At 63.1% G+C, this 18,883-nt stretch overlaps 3 protein-coding genes across 3 annotated transcripts; 1 reads left to right on the top strand and 2 right to left on the bottom strand.

Moving 5' to 3' along the window:
• Positions 1-485: 485 nt before the first annotated feature.
• PIWIL2 (piwi like RNA-mediated gene silencing 2) lies at positions 486-9,163 on the bottom strand. The gene is made up of 21 exons (XM_069801005.1): positions 8,885-9,163; positions 8,686-8,782; positions 8,069-8,278; positions 7,860-7,970; positions 7,433-7,550; positions 7,160-7,284; positions 6,983-7,063; positions 6,525-6,638; positions 6,104-6,292; positions 5,884-5,968; positions 5,649-5,735; positions 5,332-5,472; positions 5,122-5,235; positions 4,553-4,741; positions 4,306-4,407; positions 4,096-4,215; positions 3,773-3,861; positions 3,342-3,447; positions 2,367-2,620; positions 2,111-2,218; positions 486-1,537 (listed from the first exon to the last, which is right to left on the bottom strand). The coding sequence occupies exons 1-21, from the start codon at positions 9,096-9,098 to the stop codon at positions 1,381-1,383; spliced, it is 2,811 nt and encodes a 936-aa protein (XP_069657106.1). The 5' UTR covers positions 9,099-9,163; the 3' UTR covers positions 486-1,380.
• A 702-nt stretch (positions 9,164-9,865) lies between these two features.
• POLR3D (RNA polymerase III subunit D) lies at positions 9,866-12,875 on the bottom strand. Its single transcript, XM_069801004.1, has 9 exons — positions 12,808-12,875; positions 12,352-12,529; positions 12,069-12,112; positions 11,769-11,920; positions 11,549-11,676; positions 11,304-11,475; positions 10,948-11,201; positions 10,707-10,859; positions 9,866-10,398 (listed from the first exon to the last, which is right to left on the bottom strand). The coding sequence occupies exons 2-9, from the start codon at positions 12,514-12,516 to the stop codon at positions 10,276-10,278; spliced, it is 1,191 nt and encodes a 396-aa protein (XP_069657105.1). The 5' UTR covers positions 12,517-12,529; positions 12,808-12,875; the 3' UTR covers positions 9,866-10,275.
• Positions 12,876-13,800: 925 nt separating this feature from the next.
• Positions 13,801-18,496, top strand: PHYHIP (phytanoyl-CoA 2-hydroxylase interacting protein). The gene is made up of 5 exons (XM_069801003.1): positions 13,801-13,956; positions 15,382-15,565; positions 16,363-16,537; positions 16,746-16,863; positions 17,005-18,496. Exons 2-5 carry the CDS (start codon positions 15,401-15,403, stop codon positions 17,537-17,539), a joined length of 993 nt encoding a protein of 330 aa, XP_069657104.1. The 5' UTR covers positions 13,801-13,956; positions 15,382-15,400; the 3' UTR covers positions 17,540-18,496.
• Positions 18,497-18,883: the final 387 nt, after the last annotated feature.

The raw sequence follows: 18,883 nt of genomic DNA, 5'->3' as shown, positions 1-18,883 counted from the left end.
GGAGGCCAGGCACACCGGGGGCCCGGCCAGCTGCCCTGAGCCATCACCCCCACTTTGGCCCCAGCACCCCCCCAGCCGCTTGAGGCCAAACGTCCCCCTGTGCCAAAACACCCGCCCGGGCTGGGCGAGCGAAGGCTGCCAAAGTCCGCCGGGACCGGCAAATAAAAGGGGTAAAAGCTGTTATTGGCAAGGGTGAATGATTAACCCAGGGCGCAAAGGACGTGGTGACAGGCTCTGCTCCTGCCTGCCAGGCAGCATCGTGTCACTGCTGTGTGTCCCCCTCCCTGTCCCCTCCATCCCAGGACCCCCCCGGGGAAAGAGCGGTCAGGACATCCCCACGAGCACCCAGCCCCTTCACCCACCGTTGACCAGCCTACACTGAGACGGAGCAGCTGCCAGCAACACTTTTAATGAAGTTAACTGAAAACTACAGTTACAGAAAAAAAAAAAAAAAAAAAAAAAAAAAAAAATTCAACTTTTTTTTTTTTTTGCACAAAAAGGGGAGGGCTGGGAGAGGCTCCCACTGTACCCCCACCCCTGCTGGTGCTTGCACAAGGGGTGGGTCGGGGGCACGCAGAGGTGAAATCCAGCTGATTTTGGGGATGCTCCTGCAGCCCCTCCACAGCCCCCCAACAGCTTCAAACTCAAAGCTCTCAGACACCTCTTGACCAAGGCAAAGAAACATCCGAAATAGCAGAAAACTCAAACACACACTTTTCCCTTGGGATATCAACCTGCTCTCCTACCAGCCCAACGGAATAAAAATAAATAAATAAAATTAATGAAGACTTCTTGGAAAACCAGTGACTTTTTAAGGACGTGACAACCAGCCGAACCGGAGCTGGGTTTGTTAAACAGGAGCTCGAAAAAGCAAAGTAAGATTTTAAACTGGAGGCTGTCTCAATGGCAATGCAAGAGATTGGGGGAAAAAATACCAGAAATCTTTGGGTTTTGCATCCAGCACCTGCACGGGGCAGGGGGATGGGCAGGGATGAGCTGCAGCCTGCTCTGCGGGAGCAGCATCACCTTTGGGGCTTATTTACTCAAATCCCTTTGCTGGGAGGACTGGAAACCAGTGAGCAGAGGCTGGCAGCCTCACAGCAGAGGGGTTTTACTCCAGGTTCATTCCCATGGAGATGAAGCCCAAGAGTCCACGGCTCTGGGGCCCTGCCACCGTGCCAGAGTGCTTCCAAGCACCCTTTTAAAACAACAATAAAAATGAACCCAAGAAACCACGTGCGGAAATAAATTGGAAAAAAAACCAAACCAAAACAACACCTTTAAGGAAAGACAGTCCCCCTTGCAGGAGACTTAACAGCAGCGTCTGGGGGAGCCGAACCCCAAAGCGAGCTCTTTCTCCCCCCGTTGCCAGCGCATCAGCTATAGGAAGAAGAGCTTGTCGCAGAGCTGGGCGCTGGGCTCACGGTGCAGGACCTGTCCCGAGAGGAAGGCCAGCTTGTGCGCGTACTTGCAAGGGGCAGGGACCCGGACGGTGCCTGGCCAGTTCCAGTACAGGTGACAGAGCTTGAATGTCAACCTGGGGACAGCGAGTGGAGAGGGTGTCAGTGCTCGCTGGCATCCTGGGGCTTGCAGGATTGCTGCTGCAGGGACGGATCCTGCTCCCTATGGCAGCGCTGTGGTCCAGCAGTAGGGAGCTGCAAAGGCTGCAAGGTCAAACCTGCTCACAGGGATGTTTTCTTCCTGATTGCACGAGATAAAGGTCAGGCTCTGCCTGCCTGGGCACTGATAGTAGCTGATTGCATTAATTACCCGGGTACTATTTGTGTTTCAACCCGCAGCAGCTCTCCTGCAAGGCCACCCAGGCCAGCACTAGGTGACACAGATTTTCCTTTATCACACTTGCAATTAGCTCCTTCCCAGAGAGCCGGCAAGAGGGATGCCATCCGCCTCCTCTCCCTCATCTGCTGCGAGTCCTCCCAGCTAACCCAGTATGAAGAGCAGACTCAGCCCAGTACCTGCACAGGTACCTGCTGCCCTCCCCACTAGCTCCAGGGGATTGTTATGCAAAAAACCAAACAGATTTAGGAGGTCAGACATGGGTCCCCACGCTGCGGGATGTTGAGAGGGGCTGTGGAAAGCCTGCCCTTACCTCTGCAGGTGCTCGCAGCTGAGGTTGGCCGTGTTCAGCACGCAGACATAGCGTGTGGGGATGCTGCAGCCCTGGCGAGAGCGATGGGCCAACAAAAAGAAATCCTGCCTGAGAGGGAGGGAAGAGCAAGGTTTTTTTGCACGCCAGTTTGTTTGTTTGGTTTTTTTTTTTCAGTTTTGTTTGCACACAAGGGTTTTTTTGCGCCCCATATGCAGCTTTCCCGAAAGCAGCCAGCGTTGCTGCTGCTGCCACTCACCAGTCCGAGCTGGTGACCGTGTGGTCGATGACCGTCCCTGGAGGAGGGGACGTGAATTGCTCTGCCGTGAGGGTGTAGAAGTTGGTGCTGATTTGTTTCTGCACCACCATGACTACCATGCTGGGGTGGTAGTTCTCAAAGGTGTCAAAGCACTTCTGCATCTGCGGGATCTCGTACTTGAGCACGGTGTTGAGCTGGCTGTCAGACACGCCATCCCTGTACACGACTATCTTCTTGGGCAAGCAGTGGTTCATCTGGGGAAGCAGAAATTGGAAGAGCTCGCTGTTTTTTCCCCCCGACACCGTACACAGGACTGGCTGACAGGGGGAGATGCATGCCCTAGCAAGAAGCTGGGTGCTAGATGCCCACCAGGTCTCCAGGGCTGACAATTCAGTGGTCTTGCAGCCTGTGAATTCAACCCATCACCCTCAAGCTTTGCAGAAAGCCCCAAACTATACACAGCCCCAGCAAATGCATTTCAAAACAGGTTTCAGAGGGACTGGCAGGGCAGAGAGAAGCAGTGTTTGCACTAATCCTGCCCACAGGCAAGCGTTTGGTGACCAGCAAACTTCCAGTTTTCAGGGGTGTTTCTCCAGCACCCGCAGAAGGATGAGAAAATGCCAAAAGCAGGTCCTGGCTCCTGCCCTGTCACACGCTGTTTTTCTCACGCTGGGGATGTGGGACAAGAGGACAGGACTCAGCAGTTCGATGCTGATACGAGCAGAGGTGTAACGTGGCACTTCCCCCAGTGCAAACTAATCCTTGAGGCAGGTTCGCACATTCCCGAGATAAGGGTTAGCCTCCCCGGGCACGCGTGGCTGCGGGTGCCACATCCAGTCCAAAGGCTGCCGAGGATGTCTGCTTGCTCGCACGCGCTCGGGCTGACAGGTTTGGGGTGTTTTTCCCTTGCTTTGAGGAGACATTAAACCACGGGAGGGCTTTTTCAAGAGTGCCAGGCTGGGGGTTTGGCCTCACCTCGTGGAAGTGCTGGAGGGCATCGGCCAGGCAGAGCCGCAGGCTGTCGGCGATCTCCTGGTGGGGCATCTGGAAGACCACCCTGGAATACCACTTGGTGAGGATGCTGGGGATGGAAGGGGGACGAGCGTCAGGCACCCCCCTTGTCAGCCAAAGTCCACCGAGCCATTGTGCAACCGAAACCGACCCCAGCTCAGCACTCGCGGTGCCTTTCCCACCGATACGGCGCTGAGGGCACGCCAAAGGCCGGCGCTGCCTGCACCCATGGCCAGTGACACCCAACATAAACACGCTGGCAGAGACCTTGCCGAGCACAACAGCTTCACCCCTTTCCCAGCAAAGGAGAGGCAGTGGCGATGCTGGTGCGGGACCCTCCCTGCATCCCCAGGGTGGAGGCGGAAGGAAAGCCTTCCCCCCAAGGCACCACGTACTGATTCATGCTGGCCACGAAGCCGATGACGGAGCGCATCCCTTTGCTGCGGCCGTGGTAGACATCCATGCCGATAACCATCAGATGTTTCTGGGGGGGAAAAAAGGCACGTGGGAGTTAGGGATAACTCAGACACCTCCAGGCTGCCCTGTCTGGATCCCTTCAGCTGCGAGGGACTTTGCACACACAAAATGGAGACACCGACCCCAATTATCCAGACGGTTCATCTGCAACCCCAGAGGGAAGCCTGTGACCACAACAGTTTATGCCCCGGAGCTTGCAAACTCATCACACGCATGTGCTGAGTGGTTTTGCCCGCCTTACCAGGGGGATGTCGACCCCCCAGAGCTCGCCACCGAGCTTGCAGTTCAACTGCAGCAGGACTTTCTGGACCACACTCTTCATCTTGCTCAACTGGCCTGCAAGGGTCTGCGCGTTGATGACCTGCAGGGGGGCAAAACAGGAAAAGCGAGGCTGGAGATGCCCACAGCTTCCCTGCGCCAGTGGTCTCCTTCTGCCGAGCCCCTCGCCTACCTGGGAGGGCACCGGGGACTGCACACAGCACAGCTTCTTGATGGCCCCGTACAAGTCCTCCCGGCTGCTGGAGATTATGCACAGGAGCAGCTGCACCTTGTCCTGCAGGGAAGCAGAGCAGGGGAGGGCGATGCACAAGTATTAGATGCACAGGGATCCAAGAAGATCCACCAGCTGCACAGCCCTCCCCAACAGACACACGAACCTTGTGCTAACCTGCGCTATCCCCCTGAGCCCCTCTCCTCACCTCACTATCCAAAACAGTTCGGATAGTCTTGGCGTAGGTCTCGATGCGGTCATCCTTCAGCTCCACCAAGGCAGGACGGCTGACGCGCATGCCGATGGGGCCGCAGACACTCTCCATGGTGGCCACCAAATTCTTCGCCAGGTCCTGCAGGCGCTTTGGGTAAACTAGCAGCCAGTAGTTCATGGCAATCTAGGAGAGAGGCGAGGACAGCCCTTGCCTCGGGGCTGCGACTGCCAAACCATGTAGCTCCCAGCCCTGCAGCACAGAAGGAAATTTGGGAGAGGGAAAGCGGCCCAAGAGGAACCTAAAGGGTGCAAAACATCTTATTCCAGCAGTCTGAAAGCCTTCAGCCACTCCAGGAGGAGGTGGGAAAGCAGATGCTGCAGCCATGTACCTCTAACCTCCTTAGGAAAAACAGGCTGAAGCATAAAGCCAATATAAATAAGGGAAGGGTTTTAGCTCGAACAAGCTCAGACAGGAGCGGGGCAGATGGGATGCCAGCACTAAGAAAACCCATCCCAGTTTTCAAACAAGGGGATGTTGTTGCAACGGCCGAGCAGTGGGCTCACCACTGAGATGGAAGCTTCTCGCGTGACCTCCCTGTTCCAGCTCAGGTCCTCAGTGGGGATAAAGGAGCTGTGCCGCATGTTGATCCTCTCCGTGGGCAGGACTCGGCCCTGCGTCTGAACAGAGCAAAAATCCCTGGCAGCTCCGGTGCACCCATTGCCTCCATTCCCTGGGTAGGGGAAGCTCAGAGCCCAGCACCCTGCAGCCCCTACCCTGTGAATATCCGGATCCAGGGTGAGCCCCCAGCGCATCAGCTCCTGTGAGGCCTCTGGGCTGTCCTTGATCCTGCGCAGGAGGCTGGTGAGACGTGCGTAGTGCTGGCTGGGACTCTGAAGCATCTCCCGCATCACATCCTGCAGCAGGCGGGCACGGGAGGAGGTGGGTTGGGGAAACCCCGGGCATGATGGGGGACTTTGAGCTCCCCCCGTCAGTGGCTGGCCGGGGTCTTATCTCTCCAAACCAGGCAACGCCAGCTCAGGTGAGCAGAGACCATCAAACTATGCTTCAGACCATGCAAACATGCTCTGACCTTCACCATTCGACTGTCCTTCTTTATCTCGGGGACCCCGGTCATGAAGGTGAGCTCTGGCACGAGCAGTATCACGTCCAGCAGATGCTGCAGGGAGGAGGACAGGCACCGTCAGCACCGCGAGGGGGCTGCAAGCCCCCGCCCTCCCAGCGATGGGCAGGACAGGAGCTGGAAGAGCTGAGAAAAGACTGTAGGTCTCCAATTTTCCCTCCCCAGGTCTCCATGCCTGGCTCACCTTCCCCTCTGGTGTCCGTTTTTCCTTGGGCCTGTGGATGAGCAGCGGCTGGTCCAGCTCGCTGATGGTGATCCCGTAGGCTTTGCTGGAAAAACAGCAGGGAAATGGCATCAGGTGAGATGTTCCTGTTCCTGCCCACCCACGTTGGGTCAGAGCTAGGCATCAAACACTTCCTCACTGACAGACGCTCATCCTAAGGGATGCTCCAGCAGGCCCCTACCTGTAGTAGTCCACAAAGGTGATCTCCTCGCCGCTGGCCAGAGTGAAACTGTCCCTTGGGGTCTTGTTCCAGTCAATGTCGTCAATGCGGTAGGTGCGGTTGTTGTAGCGAGTGATGACCACGTTGCCCACCAGCTGCTTGGTGCACTCGTCCTGGAAGCTGCTGACACTTTGTTTGTAGATGGCGTGCCTGCGGTGAGGAGAGAAGGAGGAGGACGAGAAAAGGCTCATGGTGATGCTCCCTGCCCGTGCTACCCCAAAAATAAAATGCCTTTTGCCAAACAGCACCGGTGGCCCATGGTCCGGCGATTGCAGCTGGCACTGCCCTTGCCGAGAGCCAGCCCCAGGCATACAGCTGCTGGAAAACCACCCTCACCCCTAAAGCCCCGCAGGGCTCTTCTGTGTTTTTTCCCTTCTCTTACATGAAATTCAGGACGGAATCACTGCGGATGACTTTGTGGATGGCGTCGATCAAGAGGAAGAGGCCGCCATCCTTCTTCCGGATGCTGACAGAGTATCCCGGCCAAATCTGCAGCCTGTGCCCAGAGGGGAAGATGCCCAACGGCGCCTGGGTTAAAACCGGAGCCGCCTGCATGGCGCTGCCAGAGAAGCCGGACAGCCGTCCTGCTCACCAAGAAGCACTCAAAACACATGCGGATTTATTTCCCAGCTGGCTGCCAGCTTTCAGCTAATAACCCCTGAATTGCACTGCAGAAAACAGGCATTCTGAGGTCAGGCTAACCAGACCTGGCCAAGAGAGCTGACCTGGCAAAGACTTCTGAATTTCCAGCCTTGCACTACTACTGGGGGGACAGGGACATCCCTGTCTCACACTCAGGCCCCTGGGCAGCGGCAGGAGGAAACCAGGTCCAGCACCCACCTGTAATGCTGTAATACGGTGGCTTGGTCAGGTTCAAAGAAATTTCTCCCAACAAGCTTCATATCTAAGATTCTCATCACCCTAGGAAAGAAAAATAAAAGCACGATGGGCCCAGGCTCTGAGGGAGGAGGAAGGTCTCCTCCTTGGAGCTTGGGGAGGGTCTCTGCCAACCCTCACCTCCGGAAAACCACGTTGTAAAAAGGGATGCAGAGATCCGAGCTAGGCTCAAGCACTTTGGTTATCTGGATGGTGATGGTGATCTCCTCCCTGTCGCTCCTCCTCTGAGCCTTCAGACTGACCACCTGTGGGGCGAGAAGGCACGTTAACCAGGGCAGGAGGGATGCTTTCCTACCCAGCACATGGGCTGGAGACCTGGGGGGGGGGGGCACCCCTGTGCCCCCAAATCAGCTAGAACAACCTCACCTTGGTGCGGATCGTGTCACCCCTTACCTGGGGGAGCAAGATGGGCAGGTAGAGGATGGAGCCATCGAACGCGGTCACGTTCCCTGTCACTGCCTGGTGCTCCTTCAGCATGGCAAAGCGCGTGCTCCTGCACTCCACCTCGGGGCTGCCGCAGATGGGAATGCATCACCTGCCACCGCTGGCAAGTCCTTGGTCTTTTAACCCTCCTCTACCCCCCAATAAGAGCCCATGCAGGACACCAAAAACCCCACGTGGGGAAAAAAGCTAGAGCTCATTTGCTTTGCTGCCCTGCAGCAGCTCTGCCCGCAGGCACCATGGCTGCGCTGGCCGCTCCATCTAGTGGCTACTGGGACGGAGGGAGGGAGGGAGAGACACGGAGCGCTCTGCCCCGGAGGCACCCACCCTTCAGAGGGGCTGCGGGGGGGAGCCCGGCCCCCCGTCCCCATGCTGATACCTGAAGGTAACGTGGTACTGGTAGACGGCTTCATTCTGGCAGTGGATTTTAACTGAGTTCAGCCCCACGGTTAAGGCTGTTCCCTTCGGCTCCGGCTTCTTCCACAGCGCCCTAGGAGAGACGGGGCAAAGGCAGGGTGGTGAGCCGTGACCCCAGCCAGTGCTCAGACCCCAAAACGTGGGGCTGGAGCTCACCGATGCTTCACTTACGGTCTGCTGGCAGCCGGGGGGGTCCCTGGGGCGGGCGGCAGGGAGGGCTGAGGTCCTGATGGACGCAGGGTGGGCGCAGCAGCCATGCGGGGCTTCCCACAGGACGGCACGGTGGGCGCAGCAGCCATGCAGGGCTTCCCGTAGGACGGCACGGTGGCATCTCTCCCGGGGGGGCTGGGCAGCACGTCCCCTCTGCCTCGCCACAGGATCCTGCATCCCCAGCGTGGGCAGAGGTGAACCCCAGCATGCTGGGGTCACGTCGGCAGCATCCTGGCTGCAACCCCCCGGCAATGACCCTCCCCACCACCCCCTGGTGAACCCCCCACCGGCTCCTGCCTCCGGCAGCCGGATCCCCCTGCTCATGCCCCACATGCAGCAGGTGCTCCCTGCCTGGAGATGCTCAAAACACCAGGTTTCGGTGGAAAACCACCAAGCCACCACACCACCGAGCGAGCGGAGCAGGAGGCGGCACGGGCACCGGCTCGGTCACCACAACGGTGTCACTTGCAGAGCATCCCCCAGCCCGCTGCCACCGTGGTCGGCGAATAAACCATCCGAAGGACTGGGGGACCGAGGTGGGAAGGGGGGGGATAAAGGGAGGGGGAACGGGGACTCACCGCCCACGTGCGGGGAGCGCTGCCGCCATCCCCTCGTCATCCTTCACCGCCAGGCTGGGCCGTGCCAGAGCCTCCGCCACGCCAGCGGTGCAGCGGCCTGCGGGAAGGAGAGGGCACGGTGGGTGGTGGCAATGGCTGAGGGGAGGGGGAAGGCCAGGCTGGCCCCCCCCCCACCTCACCCGGGGGCACGACCACCTACCGAGGGGCCAGTCCCCGGCCTCCAGAGAGGGACAGGGCCGCTCACCCAGGCCCAGGCCACACAGCAGGGTGGAAAGCGGCACCAGGGAGGGCCGGGGTTCGGGCAAACCCGGCTGGGGCAGGCGCTGGGCACGGTTCGGGATCCCCCGCAGTCTGCCCGGAGGAGCGGGAGCCGGACCGGGGCCGGGCAGACGGAACGACCGGGCGGGCTCCATGACCGCCCCGTCGAAGCTCCCGCCTGCAGCGCCGAGCACGATGATACCGACGACGACTCACTGCGCAGGCGAGGCTCCACCCCCCATCGCTCCACCCCCTCATCGGGGGGAGCTCCCTAGCCACGCCCCTCGTAGAGATCCCATCCCCGCACCTGAGGGGCTTCAGCACCGCGGACAGCGCCCGCCGCGGGGGCGGGGCCGGGGCAAGAGCGGGGCGGGGGGGGCAAGTGCAGCCCCAGCCCAGCTCTGCATGGGCAAGTGGTGCTGCCCTGCCCGCCGAGGGGGGGATCGAGGGAGGGTTTGGCTCCATGATGGGAGGTGGTTGGGTGATGCTGTTTACCCCCCCCAAGACACGCAGCCCCCAGGATGGGGATGCGGTGGTGGCCACTCACTAGCCACCCTCCCCCCCGCCATGCTGCAGCATTGCCCAGGGCCAATGCTGGTCCCCAGGGGGGGTCTCACAGACCCTGCTGCCTCCATCCTGCTTCCTCAGCGTGGAGCAGGGAAGATGCTCCCGGCTGCCTGCTCCCCGGGGGTGCTCAGCCCCCACACACCGGCACAGGCTGGGGTTCTGCCCACTGAGACCTGGCAGCATGCAGGGGGTCCCCCGGCTCTCCCAAGGGAGCGGCGAGTAAGTGGTTAAGGACGTGGCCCCGTCTGCCAGCACTGAGCGTGCTGTGCTGGGGCCAAGGTGCCTGACAAGACGGCAACTGGTGGGGCAGGCACACGGGGTGGAGGCGCCGCGGAGGAGACTGAGCAGCCCCACAGCAGGGGGAAAAAGAGGTTTTTATTCCGCATTTCTCCCCCAAGTATGCGTCCTGCACTCCCCAGCATGTGCATGGGTGCTGGAGAGCCAAGGGGGGACACCACGGTCCCACACATCCAGAAATCTGTGAGATGTAGGCAGCAACAACCCTGCCTGTTTTGCACAGGGTGGGCAGCGGGTCTGGGGCGTAAAGCCAGAGCCCCCACCCTCGCTACTGCTCCACTGCAGGGTTAGGAAGGAGGTAGGAGCCGGTCCTGCACCCACACCTGCAGAAGACACCTCTCCATGTCCCAAAAGCAAGGCTGGAGAGGCTGAGGGCAGAGCCAGGGTGCCACAGGGTCCCCAAGCTGTGCAAGGACTGTCCCCACGGCCTGTGGGTGTGGGGCTGGGGTCCCCCCAGCTCCCCCTGGGCTACCGGTGCCGGTGCTCCAGCAGAGCCTCAAAGTCCGGAGAACACACCAGCTTGTGCTTCACGTGGCCCAGGACGATCATCTCGCCCGTCCGGTTGTCCCCGATGCCGACGGACACCAGCTCCTTTTCCAGAGGGGAGAAACACCCGTGAGCAGCCCACTCCCACCAGAAACCCGTTAACTGTGGTGGGAGAAGGGGCGAGGTGCCTGCCTGCTGTGGGGGGCTAAGCCTGGAGGAGATGTGCCCCGCTGCTACCCTCACTCTGGGGACAAGAACAGTGGGGATCCTTCCCCACCACTGTCAGAGGGATAGGCTGCCCAAGAGCCATCTCACCAGGGGCCAGCATGACCCCAGCAGGGACCCCAAGGGGCTATCTTGGGGTGCAGCCCCACAAATCGGGTCCCCAGCACCCCCCTCCTCAGCCCCCATACCTGCAGAAAGGAACAGGGGGTCCCCATGGTCACGTCCAGGGTCACCTTGCCCAGCACCAGCTGCACCTTCCCCGACTTGCGGATGAGCAGTTTCCCCACCTGCCCCTCGGGGAGGTCGGCCAGGGTGCAGGTATTCTCTGCCTGCCTCGCCTCCTGCCAAGGGATACCGTGGAATGGGGTGGGGGAACATCAGCAAGCTGTCCCCCATCCCACCCCGCTGCCCCCTCATTGAGCCCCCTACCTGGCTCTTCTCCTGCTTCACCACGACAACTTGTCCTTCCTCGTTTTGCAGCTCTGTCTTGATGGGTTTGGTGTCCTGGGTGGGCGGCTGGCCGGGCAGCGTGTCGGGCAGCTGCAGGAAGAGCAGCTCCTCCTCGGCCGACAGGCTCAGCCGCTGCAGCAGCTCGGCCACCGAAATGTCCCGGGGGAAACCAGGGGGTCCCTTGGTTTGCACTGGCTTGGGCAGGGGGTCCTCATCGCACGGCTCTTCTTTCACTGGCAACGGAGGTGTTGAGAGGTGGTAGGTGGGCACAGGGAAGTGTGGGGGGAAGCCCCCCACAGCCTCTGCCCGCTGGGATGCCCCCCACCTCAGTGTACCTTTCACCGCTGGCAGGTCCAGCTCCATCTTCTCTTCTTTGGGGCCAGGCAGCCAAGGCTGGGTGTCCTCCTGCTCCGCTGCCTCCTCCTTGAAGAGCCAGCCCGAATGGGCCAGCGGCAGCTGCACCGGCTTGTTACGGATGTCGTTCTTCAGCCCCGGATCGTCGAGGAACTGCGGGGATGGGAGAGGGGACACTAAGCACGAGCCCGGTGACACCAAAGCCACCCCACCCGGCCCCACTCACATCGTCCTTCTGCAGCATCCGCAGGATCTGCTTCGTCTCCTCGTCCGTCTCCCTCTTCTCCTTCTTGATGTTGATGATATGGGAAGGGCCGAAGTCTGACATGTCCACCGTCTTGTCCCAGGAGCCTGCTGGGGAGAGGGGAGCAGCCCTGGGGTGAGCCCTGAGCCTGACAGAACGGGCTGGAGACCCCCCCCCAGGGAAGGGAGGCAGCTCTCGTTACCTTTCTTCTTCATCATTTCAGCAGGACCCTGCTCAAAGATGGAGTGGGACTGAATAACCTCGGGCCGGCCCCGGCCCCGGCCATGCCCATCGCGCTGCCGGTCCCGGTCCCGCTCCTTCTTTTCCTTCTTGACGGAGACATCCTCTCTGGGCCTGGGGAGCGGGGAGGTGACCCGTCACCCCCACCCCAGCAGTGGGTTCCCCTCTCGGGGCACGTTTTGCCCACCGAGACCCCACTGCGCAGGTACCAGCCGGCAAAACCACCTCCGCACCCCACAGAAATGCTTACGAGGCCACTTACTCTTCCTTGATCTTCCTGCTAATTATGTTGGGGGTGAAGGTTTTCTGCAAACGAGAGCAGAGGGACAAGTCACTGCACGAGCGGAGATAAGCAACAGAAACCAAACCGGCCGCGGGGCTGGAGGAGGCGGCTGGGGACCCGGCCACGTCCTGCACGGACCAGCACCCCGAAACCACTCCTGGGGCTGTGGGGGGTCCCCAAAAATCCCCCAAGCAGTGGGGTAGGAGGCAGGGTCACCCCAAAAGGGTGGGTTTTGGGGGAGCCCCCCTCCAAGTGTCCTCACCTTCTTCACTCCTCCCAGGGTGAGGTCTCGGGAACGGATGGAGGGCAGGCGTCCGGGGGTGAGGGGGGGGGCGGCGGGACGCCTCCCGAGCAGCCCCCGTGTCCCGGGGAGCCCCGGGCGCAGGCTGCCCGGTGAGCTGCTGTCGCTCGGGCCCCCCTCCGCCATCCTCGGCCTGGCCCTGCGTAGGGACACACACACACGGGACACGGTCAGGGGCACCCAGCCCAGCACCCTGCACAGGGGGGCCAGCCCCCCCCACCCCCAAACAGGGCCCACTCGTATACCCCCACCCCAGATTGCTCCCCCCTCGCAATGCACCCCCCAGGACCCACTTGCATCCCCCTCCCCAGGGTGCTCTCCCCCCCCATACACTCCTAAACAGGACCCACTCGCACCTCCTTCCCCACGGGGCTCGGCCCCCCCCGGACCCATTTGCCCCGCCACGCCGCCCCTTACCGGGTCCGGGCAACCACGGGCTCACAGCGCCAATGCGCATGCGTACAGTGCGACTTAAGCTTCCCGGAAGGACGCCGCGGCGGCCATCTTTATTGAGGGCGCCAAGGGCCTGCCAATGAGCCGCCATCTTTGTGCTTGGCACTGGCCGGTCCCATGAGGAAGGTGGCGGCGCCATCTTTGGAACGGGCAATGCCCGGCCCGTGGGATACTGGGCAGTGCGGGGCGGGGGACGGGGACACTGGGGAGGTGTGGGGGGCTGTCACCTCTTCATTTGACCCCCCCCTCGGCTGCCTGGCCTGCAGCCACCCCCCTGCAGCCCGGGGTGAGGTGGGGGGGGGGCACCCAACCAGCCTACAGCCCCCCTGGGGGAAGCATGCGTGGGCACCCCACGCACTCGGAGCTCTGGGGGGGGCAATGAGTTTTGTTTTTTTTTAGGGTGCTCGCCCCCCCCCAAACAAAGGTGTCCCCCACATCACCAGCAGCAAACCAGCACCCCCCACGGGGGGTTGCACCCACGTTTCCCACGGGGGGGTCTTGCGTGGGGTGCCAGCACCCCCCACCCCCGCAGCCAGTGCACCAGATTTTGGGGGGGGGGGGTGTCCCGGTTGTGCCGGGGGCGGTTCCCGCCCCCGGCACAACCGGGACACCCCTCACCCCTCCCCAAAATGGGGGGGGGGGGCTCAGGCAGCACCCACAAAACTGCACCCACAGCCGCCCACACCCCCTCGCGGGCAGGACCCTCGCTGCCTCCATCACCTGACGCCGAACACAACCCGCCACCGGATTGGCAGAACAAGGAGGGGTTTGGTTTTAGTTCCCCCCCTCCCCGAGTCGCTTAGATATATATTTTTTCCTTTTTTTTTTTTTCCTCCTTAATTTTTTTTTTTTTTTTTCCCTCCTCTGGAGGGTGTTTGCTATTTCCGAGCTGGCTGGGAGGATCCCAGTCGCAGCAGCCGCAGGCAGCAGCGCGGCATCGTTGGGTACCATCGTCACCGCGCTTCTCTCACCGGGCATCCTCTGCCCTTCCCGCTCGGCGACTCGGCCCCACCGGGGCTGCCTGCCCTGCCTTGCCTTGCCTTCCCTTGCCCTGCCTGCCCTGCCACCCCACCGGCATCCCACCGCATCCCGGCAGCCCCCCGGCACGGCCAGGTAAGGGCCTCACCGATACGGTGCTACCGGCAAGTCGTCCAACCTGCGACCCTCCCGATGGCATCGGTTGAGTCCTGGCAGGACTTGGGGGACACGGGGACCGCGGGATGGACGGACATCACGATCCGGCTCCAAAGCTCCCGGTGCAAAGCGAGACCCCCTGCCCCACCGCCGGCCACGGGAACGGGGCAGCGGGCTGGCGCTGCCGTCCCCCAAAGCGCTGACCTTCCGCCTCTGCCTGACATTGGCGAGGGGGGGGGGTATTGGGGTGGTGCACATGGGGTGACACCCAGCTGGGGGGGTCCGGTGGCTACTGGGCATTGGGGGTGCCAGGGGAGGCTGGGGGTGCAGGGTTCTGCTCGCCGCAGGGCAAGCGAGCACCCCGCCGTGGGATGCCGCACACGGAGGTGGGGGGGGGGGGCGTGCGTGGCTGTGGGCGGCCGTGGGCGCGTGCCCACGGGTGCCCACGCGTGGGGCGGACGTAGCCGTGGGTGCCAAGCGGTGTTTGCAGCGGCACGGCGGTGGTGGTTGCGATGCCGCGCAGCGGTCGGTGGGGGGGGAGCGGGGAGGGGTGGGTGTGCGGAGGAGCCCGGGCGTGGGCGACCGTGGGCACGCGTGTGCGAGCCGCCGTGGGCGCACGCCCCTGCACGTGGGTGCGCGGGGGGGGGGGGCTGCGGGCACGTTGGCAGCCCCGCGGTGCCACGGTTCGGATGGGTGCCCGCCGGCTTCCCGCGGGCCTTGCACAAGCCCTGGGGGTCCTCCTGTGCCGGGGTGCGTGGTCGGGGGGTGGAGGGGGGGGCACCCACCTCCCACTCCCCCAGCCTCCTCGGTGCGTCCCCTGGTTCCCGTGTCCCGGTACCACCGACGGCATCCGCACCGGGGCTGCAAAACCCCCCCCGTGCACCCACCCCACAGAGCGGCTTCCCGGGGCGCAGGGGGTGAGAGCAAACGGGGAAACTGAGGCACGGAGCGACCGTGGGCCAGGGCAAAGGCGGATCCAGCTTTTCTGGTGCCAGCTGCCTGCGTGCAACCCTCCCCTCTCCCAGCACTCCCTCCGCTCCCCTTGTTTTTCTTTCCCCACCCGGTGTTGAGCAAACCCCGAAACACCCACTGGCGGCGAGCCGGGGCCCCGTGGCATCCCGGGGGGGGGGGAGCGGCCGGGTCCCCCACGCAGCCGCTTCCCGAACGGGCTTGTTCCCGGCTTTCCGCTGCCTGCTCCTGCCTGCGTTGCCTATTCCTGGCTGCCGGCCGCTTTTCCCACCCCGGTGCCATCTGCTCCGCCGCGGGGGCCACCGGTGCGGGCGGCCGCCCGCCTTGGCAGCTGCCGTCGTGGGCAGCGGGCGCCCCCGCCACGCTCAGCAACAGTCCCGTCCCCCCCCCCCCAAAAAAAAACCCCTACCACCACCACCCCCCCTCTGCCCGCAGGAGCTCAGCCCCACCGGCCATGGAGCTGCTTTCTACCCCCAAAAATATCGAGATCAACAACATCACTTGCGATTCTTTCCGTATCTCCTGGGCCATGGAGAAGGGGGACCTGGAGAGGGTCACCCACTACTTCATCGACCTCAACAAGAAGGAGAACAAGAACTCCAACAAGTTCAAGCATCGGGTGAGCCTGGGGGGGGATGCGGGACCCCCCCGCCCGGGGAGAGGAGAAGGGGTTTTGGGGGAGGCAATAGGGTTATAGCCCACTCCTACGCTGGTTTGGGATCAAATCTCTTCACGGGATGTGGCCGGTGGAGAGGACCGGGATGGGGACCGGGGTGCGACCGACCCCCCCGAGACCCCGCGGGGGAGCGGAGCCACAAACCGCTTGCGCTCCCCCTCCTCCTGGATGCGAGTCACTAATTCAGGACGTTTTTAGCAGCGCGGTTGCCAGGGTGATGCTATTTAATGTTTAACATTATTTTTTTTCTCCTCCCCAATAATAAGGGGGGGGTGGTGGGGGGTGGGATTTTTTTTTTCCCCTGTGTCTCCCGACTTCAGCATCCGCTGTTGCCACAGAAACGGCTCTGCACTGCGGTGCTGCTCGGTGGCCTATTGACACCGCAAGGTGCCATCGGGAGTAGGGGGTCCCCGAGACCCCTCCGGGCGGGGGACACCCATTGTCCCTGTCCCAGCAGCAGCGACCTTGCTGGGAGGTGTTTGGAGCTGATGCAGGCAGCCGGGGAGGAGGGAGAGATGCCGGGGCTGGAGCTGAGGCGGGGGGGGGTTGCAGCAGGAGATATGGCAGCACGCTGCTTTGGGGGTGTCTCGGTGCCGGGCAAACCCCGGCAGAGGCACCGGCGTGGATATTTTGCAGCGTGCGGTACCAGGCAGCATCCCCTCAGCACCGGGCAGGGGTGGGCAGGGATGCAGGGCAGGGGGGGGGATGCCACCCTGCCTGACCCTCGCCCCTTGGCGCAGGACGTCCCCACCAAACTGGTGGCCAAGGCGGTGCCGCTGCCCATGACGGTGCGGGGACACTGGTTCCTGAGCCCCCGCACTGAGTACAGCGTGGCGGTGCAGACGGCGGTGAAGCAAAGCGACGGCGAGTACTTGGTGTCCGGTTGGAGCGAGACGGTGGAGTTTTGTACCGGGGGTGAGCTCGGTGGGGGCGGCCGAACCGACGCTGCCGGGGCCGGGAACCGGGAGGACGGGGGCGATGCCGTGAGCTTGCACAAGCCGGGGCCGGTTGGAGCAGCAGCTGATGAGTGGGAGGACGGGAGGTGTGGGGAACGGGAGCTGCGGGCAGGGATGGGCTGCCGGGGGGGATGGAGACGCCCTGATGTCCCCGTCCCCGTCCCCAGACTACGCCAAGGAGCACCTGGCCCAGCTGCAGGAGAAAGCCGAGCTGATCGCCGGCCGCATGCTGCGTTTCTCCGTCTTCTACCGCAACCAACACAAGGAGTATTTCCAGCACGTCAGGTACCCCCCGTCCCCGCTCCCCCTCCCCGGGGCCACCCGGTCCTCGCCGGGCCCCGTCCCCTGACCCTGCCTGTGTGTGTGTGTGTGTGTGCGTGTGTCCCTCCTCCTCCTCCTCCTCCTCGTCCCGGTCCCCGCACGCAGGATGCACTGCGGGAACGTGATGAAACCGTCGCTGAAGGACAACAGCGGCAGCCACGGTTCGCCCACCAGCGGCATGCTGCACGGCATCTTCTTCAGCTGCAACACCGAATTCAACACCGGGCAGCCCCCCCAGGACTCGCCCTACGGTCGTTACCGTTTCCAGATCCCGGCTCAGCGTCTCTTCAACCCCAACACCAACCTCTACTTCGCGGACTTCTACTGCATGTACACCGCCTACCACTACGTCGTCCTGGTCCTGGCACCCAAGGGTTCCTCGGGGGACCTCTTCTGCCGGGAGCGTCTACCCCAACTGGACATTTCTTCCAACAAGTTCCTGACGTGCTGCGTGGAGGAAGGCGAGCTGGTGTACCGCCATGCCCAGGACAGCATCCTGGAGGTCATATACACCGAGCCGGTGGACCTCAGCCTCGGCGTGCTGGGGGAGATCAGCGGGCACCAGCTGATGAGCCTCTCCACCGCCAACGCCAAAAAGGACCCCAGCTGCAAGACGTGCAACATCAGCGTGGGGCGTTAAGGGTGGGATGCGGGCAGGGCCGGGGAGGGGGACAGATGCCCGCCGCGGGGGCTTCTCCCACGGACGCTGCTGGGTGGAGGACCAGGATGGGTGCGGGGGACCTGGCCGGTGTAAATAGTGGCGTTGCCTGTACCCCTGCCTGCTCCGGGAAGGAGCCGGTGGGATGCTCGCCCAGCGCGGAGACAGAGCCAATGCTGCTCTGTGCCCTGAGGGAGGAAGCCTTCATCTCCTGGACTGGCCGACCAGCATCATCCTCGCTGACGTGAGCCCCGTGCTCTGCCCTCCGCCGCGCAGCCGCTGCGGGGCCCCCTTCCCCTCCGGCATCCCCCGCATCCCCCCGGCCCCCCGCTCCAAGGCTCGCCCCCCCACCCCACGCCGGCGACGCAGCTCCTGGGGAGCCCCGGCCCTGCCAACCGGGACTGGGGCTCCCCGGCCACCCCAGGGGGTTTTGGCGGAGAGGCTGGAAGCACCCCCCCCCCAGTTTTGAACTGCTCCCAGGGATGGAGGGGTGCTTGGGCAGGGACCCCCACTCCCGCCGGCGCTGCTTCGGGGCTGCAGTCGTGGTGCGCGTGTCCGCAGTGGTGTGGGGGACGCCGTGGCGTCCCCCCCGTGTCGTGCAGCGCTGTGCCGTGTTCGCTCTCTGCTCTAGCCGTCGCTGTGCCGCCCGAATCCCCGGCCCCAGGAGGCAGCCGGAGGAGCCGGGGTGGGGGAGCGGACCTGACGACCCCCCCCCCAACCCCATCTCCCCCCTCCGCCGCCCCCCGCATGAGCCGTCGGCAGCATGGCGCTTGCGTGCCAGCCCCCGTGGGCTGCCCGCTTCCCATTTCTGTGTATCCGATGCACGCTGTAACGGTAGAAGAGAACAACCCCCCCCCCGTCCGTCCGTTCCCCCCCCTCCCCCCCTGAGCATCCCTGTGCTGTGCTGGCGGTGTATCAATAAACTGTGTGCGGTCGCCACCGGCCGTGTCACGCGCTTCTGTCCCCCGCTGGGACGCGGGGAAGCGGCTCCAGACCCCGGTTCAGCAAAGGGAGGTGGGGGGGGAACGGGGTTGAGGCGGGGGGAACAGGGTGGCACAGAGGGATGCTGCGGCAGCGAGGGCACAGCCACGGGCACCCTCCTGCCCTCGCCAGCCCTGGGACAGCCACCCAGGCCTGGGTTCGGCACCTCTTCACCCATCACCGAGGCCACAAACCCTTCTGGATGAAAAGCCCCGGCGCCCATCACCGTCTCGTCTGGGCGCAACCCACCCCAGGGCATTCCTTGCCCAGGCAGCCGCTTTCCACGCTGACACCCTCGCAACTCCCCCAGCGTCCCGCTGCAAACGGGGCGAGGAGCATCCCCGA

This window comes from Haliaeetus albicilla, chromosome 13 (genome assembly GCF_947461875.1).
Source record: "Haliaeetus albicilla chromosome 13, bHalAlb1.1, whole genome shotgun sequence".
Taxonomy (NCBI): Eukaryota; Metazoa; Chordata; class Aves; order Accipitriformes; family Accipitridae; genus Haliaeetus; species Haliaeetus albicilla.
Note: the sequence above shows the minus strand (reverse complement) of the source record. Positions and strands in the feature narration are given on the sequence as shown.

What these genes read in the sequence shown, in the direction of transcription:
- PHYHIP (XM_069801003.1), top strand. Translation starts at nt 15,401, where the DNA reads ATGGAGCTGCTTTCTACCCCCAAAAATATCGAGATCAACAACATCACT. An exon ending in CCAACAAGTTCAAGCATCGG is followed by an intron (nt 15,566 to 16,362) that starts GTGAGCCTGGGG and finishes CCCTTGGCGCAG; the next exon opens with GACGTCCCCACCAAACTGGT. An exon ending in GAGTATTTCCAGCACGTCAG is followed by an intron (nt 16,864 to 17,004) that starts GTACCCCCCGTC and finishes CCCCGCACGCAG; the next exon opens with GATGCACTGCGGGAACGTGA.
- PIWIL2 (XM_069801005.1), bottom strand. Translation starts at nt 9,098, where the DNA reads ATGGAGCCCGCCCGGTCGTTCCGTCTGCCCGGCCCCGGTCCGGCTCCC. An exon ending in ACCGTATTACAGCATTACAG is followed by an intron (nt 6,639 to 6,982) that starts GTGGGTGCTGGA and finishes CTCTGGGCACAG; the next exon opens with GCTGCAGATTTGGCCGGGAT. An exon ending in ACCTTTGTGGACTACTACAG is followed by an intron (nt 5,969 to 6,103) that starts GTAGGGGCCTGC and finishes CTGTTTTTCCAG; the next exon opens with CAAAGCCTACGGGATCACCA.
- POLR3D (XM_069801004.1), bottom strand. Translation starts at nt 12,516, where the DNA reads ATGGCGGAGGGGGGCCCGAGCGACAGCAGCTCACCGGGCAGCCTGCGC. An exon ending in AGCAGGAAGATCAAGGAAGA is followed by an intron (nt 11,921 to 12,068) that starts GTAAGTGGCCTC and finishes CCCGCTCCCCAG; the next exon opens with GCCCAGAGAGGATGTCTCCG. An exon ending in CCCCCTGTTCCTTTCTGCAG is followed by an intron (nt 10,399 to 10,706) that starts GTATGGGGGCTG and finishes CCTCTGGAAAAG; the next exon opens with GAGCTGGTGTCCGTCGGCAT.